This window comes from Salmo trutta, chromosome 16, assembly GCF_901001165.1.
Source record: "Salmo trutta chromosome 16, fSalTru1.1, whole genome shotgun sequence".
In the NCBI taxonomy this organism is placed as follows: domain Eukaryota; kingdom Metazoa; phylum Chordata; class Actinopteri; order Salmoniformes; family Salmonidae; genus Salmo; species Salmo trutta.
Genome location: NC_042972.1, coordinates 30,074,628 through 30,083,538, shown reverse-complemented (window position 1 = coordinate 30,083,538; position 8,911 = coordinate 30,074,628). Strand labels below are relative to the sequence as shown.

Genomic DNA, 8,911 nt, shown 5'->3' with positions numbered 1-8,911 from the left:
TGGAAGCAGGAATGTTGTATCATTTCAAACGTGAACATGTATGTGAATAAACACTTTGCATTGTATTTATTGAATCAAACTATATAGTGGGGCAATATAATTGTTTTGTCATTGCATGAGTGCAGTCCATAAATATCCATCTTGCTTGATATGCATCCCAAATTTCCAACTGCACACTGTGCCATCATGTTGCAGACTCAGGTCTTAACCTATCAAAATCAAGTGCCGCTAACAGTTTTGTACTGGCATCAGGGTGGCTTTCAAAATATTACATTGTGAGTTATGTTTATCTTCTATATACCATGTATTTGTATCTTGTACATCACTGGGGCTGAGCTCCCTGCCATCCAGGACCCCTATACCAGGCGGTGTCAGAGGAAGGCCCTAAAAATTTTAAATGACTCCAGCTACCCAAGTCATACTGTTCTCTCTGCTACCACACAGCAAGTGGCACTTATGCACCAAACCAACAGGACCCTGAACAGCTTCTACCCCCAAGCCATAAGACTGCTAAATAGTTAGTTAACCAATAGCTATCTGGACTATTTAACTGCATTGCCCCTTTTGCACTAACTCTTTTGACTATACATATACTGCTGCTACTGTTTATCCTGTTGCGTAGTCACTTTAAGCTTACCTATATGTACCTATCTACCTCAATTACCTAGTACCCCTGCACATTGACGCAGTACTGGTACCCCGTGTACAGTTGTGGCCAAAAGTTTTGAGAATGACCCAAATATAAATTTTCACATAGTCTGCTGCCTCAGTTTGTATGATGGCAATTTGCATATACTCCAGAATGTTATGAAGAGTGATCAGATGAATTGAAATTAATTGCAAAGTCCCTCTTTGCCATGCAAATTAACTGAATCCCCCAAAAACATTTCCACTGCATTTCAGCCCTGCCACAAAAGGACCAGTTGACATCATGTCAGTGATTCTCTCGTTAACACAGCTGTGAGTGTTGACGAGGACAAGGCTGGAGATCATTTTGTCATGCTGATTGAGTTCGAATAACAGACTGAAAGCTTCAAAAGGAGGGCGGTGCTTGGAATCATTGTTCTTCAACCATTTATAGGATCATCAAGAACTTCAAGGAGAGCGGTTCAATTGTTGTGAAGAAGGCTTCAGGGCGCCCAAGAAAGTCCAGCAAGCGCCAGGACGGTCTCCTAAAGTTGATTCAGCTGCGGGATCGGGGCACCACCAGTACAGAGCTTGCTCAGGAATGGCAGCAGGCAGGTGTGAGTGCATCTGCACGCACAGTGAGGCGAAGACTTTTGGATGATGGTCTGGTGTCAAGAAGGGCAGAAAAGAAGCGACTTCTCTCCAGGAAAAACATCAGGGACAGACTGATATTCTGCATAAGGTACAAGGATTGGACTGTTGAGAACTGGGGTAAAGTCATTTTCTCTGATGAATCCCCTTTCCGATTGTTTGGGGCATCCGGAAAAAAGCTTGTCCGGAGAAGACAAGGTGAGCGCTACCATCAGTCCTGTGTCATGCCAACAGTAAAGCATCCTGAGACCATTCATGTGTGGGATTGTTTCTCACTCACAATTTTGCCTAAGAACACAGCCCTGAATAAAGAATGGTACCAACACATCCTCCGAGAACAACTTCTCCCAACCATCCATGAACAGTTTGGTGACGAACAATCCCTTTTCCAGCATGATGGAGCACCTTGCCATAAGGCAAAAGTGATAACTAAGTGGCTCGGGGAACAAAAAATCTATATTTTGGGTCCATGGCCAGGAAACTCCCCAGACCGTAATCCCATTGAGAACTTGTGGTTAATCCTCAAGAGGCGGGTGGACAAACAAAACCCCACAAATTCTGATAAACTCCAAGCATTGATTATGCAAGAATGGTCTGCCATCAGTCAGAATGTGGCCCAGAAGTTAATTGATAGCATGCCAGGGCGGATTGCAGTGGTCTTGAAAAAGAAGGGTCAACACTGCAAATATTGACTCTTTGCATCAACTTCATGTAATTGTCAATAAAAGCCTTTGACACATATGAAATGCTTGTAATTATACTTCAGTATTCCGTAGTGAGATCTGACAAAAATATCTAAAGACGCTGAAGCAGCAAACTTTGTGGAAATTAATATTTGTGTCATTCTCAACTTTTGGCCACGACTGTATATAGCCAAGTTGTTACCCATTGTGTATTTATTCCTTGTGATATTTTTCTATTTCTCTTTTTCTCCGGATTTTTGGGGAAGGCCCGTAAGTAAGCATTTTACTGTTAGTCTGCACCTGTTTACGAAGCATGTGACATTTAATTTATCTGTCATGTGAATATTGTTGCTACAGAGTATCTTTCTCTTATCTGACTTGCCACAACTGAATTTCCCTCTGGGGAAAAATAAAGTAATTCTATTCTATAGGGTGCCACTTGGGATGCGTACCTTGGACTCTACGATCTGTGACATTGGCTTAGGAGGAAACCGTTATTACATGGTTGTCTTTGGGGATGTTTTATTTACTGTTTTGGGTCAAAGTTTTTTTTTAACAAGTATTGGTCATACATTGTGATCCCCTATTTTTGTTGATTTTAAATTGTTTCTATAAGCTTTAACAACAGCAAGGTATTGTGTTTCGTTTGACCTTGCTCTGGCTAAAGGTCAAACTGGTTCAATCACCAACAAATGACAAGGCAGTGAGTTGACACTGTCATGTCATTCTTTGGATCTTGAAAATCCTCATTAGAGAGAGGCTTGTTCTCACATGGTCTTGACTGGTTGCTTAGGATCTAAAATATGGTATGTGACTTGAGTGTAGAAATAAAGTAGTTAGGATTTTTGACAGATTTGATGCCATCTGTTGCATGGATACCATAGGGATTGCAATTTTCCACAGGTAGAAAATATTCTGCCATCATATATACCATGATGTGTACTTTACACTTACATCAAACATTCATCTAAATATAACATATTGTAAGTGTCATGAAAAAACAATTGCAGGTCTCAGTTTTTTTTTGGGGGGGGGGGAATTAGAGGAGCCTCATGTTTGTAATATTAGATTTTTTCAGCCATCCTGTTACGTAAGAAATTGAATATTTTCACTTCTCGCGCTATTTCACCGCAGCGGATATCCAGCAGCGGAGCGGTAGCTAGCCAGGGACGTTGGGTGAGTTTGTAAACATTAGACTTGCTCGTGTTCAGATATCAAGATGTTACCGAAAATACTTTGTCGTGGAACAGTTGACCGTCTGTCACATTTACCTTCACCATTCTGAAATACTTATTTGACGCGCCTCAAATTGTGTCAGTGCCCTAGCCAGCTAGCTAGCCTGTGTGACTGGGTGTTGTGTACAGTAAGTAACGTTATCCTTTATGGCAAGGCGTTAGCAAGTTAGCTGAAAAAAATCAATAAACTAGCTTCGCAATAACAGCGACCGCAAGAAGCCCTTTAAATTCGCTCGGCCGTGATTGCCAATGGTGGCTGATGGTCTGCTGTACTGTCTGTACCAAACCATCTGGTGATAATGCTAATGGCCTGTCAGATGTTGAATAGCGAGGTCCGTTCTTCATCCTGTCTGACATTATCTTGCTAACTAGCTAGCTATACCTAACGTTAACTTAAAGTGCTGTTGTAATCATTGGCCCATGGCTAGCTAGCTAACAAGGAAGGGGCAAGATGGCTAGCTAGCTAGTTCGTTACCTTGCTAGCAGTGTCTGTTAGCTAGTTTCTGTGCTGAGACTGCGCTGTTTGTTGACAGTTAGCCGAAAGGAGGCCATTTACCTAGGACAGCTAACCAGTAGGCGTATTTTACTATTAGATAGCTAGTTAACGTTATGTATTTAACTTTTTGCACCAAGAAAATTAACGTGTCACCATTATTAGCTACCTTTGTTTGATACTAGAACAATAAATGGCTTTGTGTTATGTAATGTAAACAGTACTTTAATTGGAAGTAATGAACATTATTTATGTGAATATATCTTTTAACCCTAATTTGTCCAATGCAGCCCGTTTTTCTTTATTACCTAGGTGTTACTCTGTCTGCTTCTTACACATTTCCATTCTCTTCCTTTCCCATACCTCTTTATTGCAGGCTCTTTGTGTGAGATGGGGGACGATCGACCTTTTGTGTGCACCGCCCCAGGCTGTGGCCAGGTAAGGTCTCTTTCCCTCGTTTTCTCTTCATCCCTCATTCTCTTTTCCCCCCACTCTTTCACCTCTTTACATATCTTGGATTTCAGGAGCCATCTGATATCTTTCACCTGTGTCTTGTGTTATCTTTGTGCACAGAGATTTACTAATGAAGACCATCTATCAGTCCACAAACACAAGCATGAGATGACCCTGAAATTTGGTCCTGCCAGAACTGACTCCGTCATCATTGCAGGTACTTGCCTTTAGCGTTCCCAGCATTTCTCAATTATACTGTATAAAGAAATTATATGATAGAACATATTTTTGACTAGCTATTAAACAAACACCACCCTGTGTGGACTAGCACCAAGACCCCTAGAGGGCGTAGTTCTCCCTGATGTCGTACTACATCTTGGTGTCAGCCCAGTCAGCTATACACTCGTTTCCCCCAAAAAACATCCTCCATTCAGGCTGCAAAGGCATCGGCTTCCTCCTTAACTTGCTTTAATGGTTCTACCACCATGCTAGACTGGCTAATGCTACTTCCTGATGTTGCAGACAGGAGTAAACAAGACTGCTGCCACCTGATTGGCTGAACGCGGTGTGCAACATCCGGAAGTTGCCAATTTCTCTCCCCCCCCCCCCTCTCTCTCTCACCAGACCAGACCCCCACACCCACCCGCTTCCTGAAGAACTGTGAGGAGGTGGGTCTGTTCAACGAGCTGGCCAGCTCCTTCGAGCAGGAGTTCCGGAAGGCCCATGAGGATGACCAAAGGAACAAAAACCCGGTGAGGATTGTGGAGGGGCTATGATGGGTTCGGTTTTTAAACACTGGTAGTTTGACCGACTAATAAATGTTGTGTGTCTGGTTGTTGGTCCCCACACAGCTCACAGCCCCCCAGCTTCCGGCCCCACCCCTACAGACCCCCTCTGGGGTGAAAGAGGAGGATGAGGGGCCTCTGGAGGTTGACTCCTCCCCCCCAGGCAGTCCTGACTCCACCTCCAGCATGTCGGACAGCAGCAAAGAGCCAATGGTGAGAGGAAAGGTACAACCTGGGGGCCAGGTGAACGGGGTGTATGGTTGAACAGATTAATCGTTGTGTGTGCTTTCCTCTTGTCAAGTTTGCATGGTAATTTGGGTGAGAGAGCGAAGGGAACAGTGGTGGTCAAAAATAGGCTGCAAATGAATCACTTAGTTGTGAGGCAAGTAAAGATGTCAGAAAAAAGTTGAAACTTAGTGGGCCTCTTAGTGGGTTCACCTCCGCGGCCTATAGTGTCCAACTCCCACCTGAGTTTCTCTCAGGCTGTATTTACAATTCTGATCTTTTTTTAACTAAGTGGTCTTTTGACCAATTAGTTCAGCTCTGAAAAAAATCTGATGTGATTGGTCAAAAGACCAATTAGTGGAAAAAAGATCAGAATTGGGCTGTCTGTGCAAACGCAGCTTCTGTCTGACTGGATGTGATTTGTGTTGACAGGAGACTCCTCCTCCACAGCCGGTGGTGAGCTCTGCCCCCACGCCAACTATTGTACGCCCAGGGTCCCTTCCCATTCACCTTGTTTACGACCCCCTGCACCCGACTCTGCCCTCGCCAACCTCTGTCATCACACAAACCCCGCCCTCCAACAGACAACTGGGGTGAGTCTAATCTGCCAACATCTCTCTTTGTTTGTGTTCTCTCTGTCTATTTAATTTATACTAATCAATCTATCTGTTCTCAGCTCTCCGACAGGTTCCTTCCCGCTGGTAATGCATCTCCCCAACGGGCAGACGGTCCCTCTCCTCCCCAGCCCAAATATGACCTCAGTCATATCTGTGAGTGAATCACATTTATTTATAATGCCCTTTTTACATCAGCATTGTGAGTGAAAGTAGTAATGTCTAATGAACATCTTGATAATGCCAGGTCATTGGTAGGTGTTATTTTGTCTTCTCTTATTTTGTCCCTTCCTGTGTAATTTGTAGCTGGCGAGGCCGTTTAATATGGTGCCCAACATCCCTGGGATCCCAGGCCCTCCGGTTGGTGGGACCAGCAGTGGCTCCTCCTCCCCATCTGGGTATAGTCTACACTCAGAGGCCAAGATGGTGAGAGACGCATGCACCGGCTGGGACACACACACACACACAGTTAAGAAACAAATATCAGTGGGCCAACCCATTCCCGTGGAAGGCAAAGGGAGGCAATGTTAACGGTAACTGTTTATTACCAAAGTTACTGAAACTTGTGGTCATTTTGGTATATTACCAGTAGATTTACAACCCTAGGAAGACAGGTTGTTGATGTCTGTATGACATTTATGTGTGTCCCCATCCCTACCATTCTCTGTAGAGGCTGAAGGCAGCGCTGACCCAACAACAGCAGCAGCATGGCCCGGGGGCTCAGAACGGGGCTGGAGAGGGCCCAGGAGGGGCAGGTTCCAGCCCCACTGTCCCCCAGAGACATGAGCAGAGCCAGCAGCCCTCACAGCACTCTGACACCCCCTCTCCCGCACAACCACAGGTAACACACACATACTGACACACACAATACCTAAGGGTCAAGTGGAATCTGCTAAATGCTTCTGTTCTCCCTGGTTGTTACACTCTGTTAGGGCTGCAGCCCAGTCACTAGAGGGGAGTTTATACTAGAACTGATGTGAGGAGTCACCTCTGAAAAGCCTAAAGGGGGCTAGTGGCAATGACAGACTGAACCTCCAGAAATGATCAAAATACTAGAAAGGACACTGAACAAACCAAAAGTTGTTACAAAACATGTTTTGTAGATTAAATATGCTGGCAACTAAAGGTATTGATAAGAGATATGGACAACAATAAAGGTTCCAAAAACACCCAAATACTTCCTTTTTAAAACTGCAATGCTCTCAGTATAGTGATGCAGGTCTTTAGATGTTGTACCCATGAAATTGTCATTCCAAACTTTATCCACAACGTTATATTCCATTTGTTTGGGCTTCAGCGATACGTCTGTGTAGCCCGCACATGGAAAGGTATCACTCGAGTCCAACAAAATGGAATATAAAATTGTGGGTCTAGTTCTTAGATCTCATGTCGCTTGCATGAATTTGCCAAACTTTTGTGCACAAACAGTAAGTTAAAATATGCACAGGCACACTCTCATGCCTATATGATTTACATATACTCACACAGCAAACCAGCAGTGGCTCCTCCTCTCCATTTGGGTATAGTCTACATTCAGAGGACATGATGGTGAGAGGCGTATACATGGAAACACTTTAAAATACACATACAAATGCACTTTTACACACACACACACACACACACACAAGCTCACACTCTTGTGCACTCTGGCATTCTTTCTCATTCTCTCATACATACACACCCAGTCCAGAGTGTATAACACCTTCCCCTCCCGTCTTCCCCAGGTGTCCCCAGCCCAACCCACGGGTGGTAGGAGGCGGCGGGGTGCGGAGATCGACCCAGACGAGAGGAGGCAGCGCTTCCTGGAGAGGAACAGGGCGGCGGCTTCTCGCTGCCGACAGAAACGCAAGGTGTGGGTCGGCTCTCTGGAGAGGAAGGCAGAGGACCTGGCTACCATGAATGTTTCTTTGACCGTGAGTCTACCGCCCTACAACCGTAACTGGACCTAGACTGTCTATTATAGTCAGTTACAATAGACGGTAACTGGGCTATTACAACAGCAGAGAAAGGCAAACTTAACATTTACATTTAAGTCATTTAGCAGACGCTCTTATCCAGAGCGACTTACAAATTAAAACAATGAACCCGTCTGGGATTGTATTATACTGGTAGGATCCCTATTATTATTCTCCTGCCCATGCGGTTTTATTGTATGCTTGTCAGTGGTTGAGAAAACAACTTTGTGTGTACATTGTCTTGTGTGATGTGTTCTGTTTCTATCAGAATGAAGTAGGTCTGCTGAGGAACGAGGTGACCCAACTGAAACAGCTGCTGCTGGCCCACAAAGACTGCCCTGTCACTGCCATGCAGAAGAAGTCTGCCTACATAGGTAATAAAGACAAACCATGCATGAAAGCTCTATCAATCACACAAGTCTTTCATTCACTCTGTCTAATTGTTAATTTAGGCTCTAATATATCTGTCCCCTTTCCATCAACCTGTACATCTACCTACCTACCTACCGATCCATCAATCCAGGATCAACCTCCAACTCATCCATCTAATCTATTGCTTGCCTCTCACCTCTCTTTAAGGGTGAATGTTTCTCTCTCTGTCTGTAGCTGCAGGAGTAGAGGAGAGCTCCAGGGACCCCCCCTCTGAGCCTGTGGGCTCCCCAGCCCCGGTTATCCAGCACAGGCCTTCGCCCCTTGCCCCCAGCCCTGGGGCCATCACCGTCAACGGGCTGAGCGTCCGCGCGGCTGAGGCAGTAGCCATGTCGGTCCTGGCCGGCATGGGGGCGGCCCAGCAGGGAGGGGCCCTCATGGCCACACAGCCGCAGTCCGCCCCCAGATGATGAGCAGGCGCAGGGAGCCAGTAAGAACTCTACATTGGGCTTTACGAGGCTGGACTGGCACAATGAGGTGTGCAAGAGATTGAAAGAGACCTGATTTGAAATCTGAAATTCCACCTGTTGATAGTACTTCTCACTCCCCTCCCCATCTATCTCCATCCTACGCTCTATGACCTTGGACACACTGATGGCCTCACAGCCAATGATAATCACTGAACAGACTGAGTAGTCCTGCCTCTTGGGCCCATTTTCTGATTGATCCTAACTTGGATGCACTGTCACTGTGTACAGTTGAAGTTGGAAGTTTACATGCACTTAGGTTGGAGTCATTAACTTGTTTCTCAACCACTCCCA

At 45.2% G+C, this 8,911-nt stretch overlaps 1 protein-coding gene across 7 annotated transcripts; it reads left to right on the top strand.

The window, feature by feature from the left end:
• The first annotated feature begins 3,079 nt into the window (after positions 1-3,079).
• LOC115150517 (cyclic AMP-dependent transcription factor ATF-7) lies at positions 3,080-8,645 on the top strand. Of its 7 annotated transcripts, none has more exons than XM_029693915.1 (13): positions 3,080-3,137; positions 4,066-4,127; positions 4,263-4,359; positions 4,767-4,894; positions 4,994-5,140; positions 5,585-5,745; positions 5,829-5,922; positions 6,073-6,192; positions 6,437-6,607; positions 7,255-7,314; positions 7,491-7,679; positions 7,990-8,095; positions 8,328-8,645. In XM_029693915.1, the coding sequence occupies exons 2-13, from the start codon at positions 4,080-4,082 to the stop codon at positions 8,558-8,560; spliced, it is 1,554 nt and encodes a 517-aa protein (XP_029549775.1). In that variant the 5' UTR covers positions 3,080-3,137; positions 4,066-4,079; the 3' UTR covers positions 8,561-8,645. The 7 variants fall into 7 exon arrangements, with proteins under 7 accessions (XP_029549775.1, XP_029549774.1, XP_029549772.1 ...); XM_029693914.1 differs by having other exon boundaries at positions 4,994-5,152; XM_029693912.1 differs by having other exon boundaries at positions 4,982-5,140.
• The last annotated feature ends 266 nt before the right edge of the window (positions 8,646-8,911 follow it).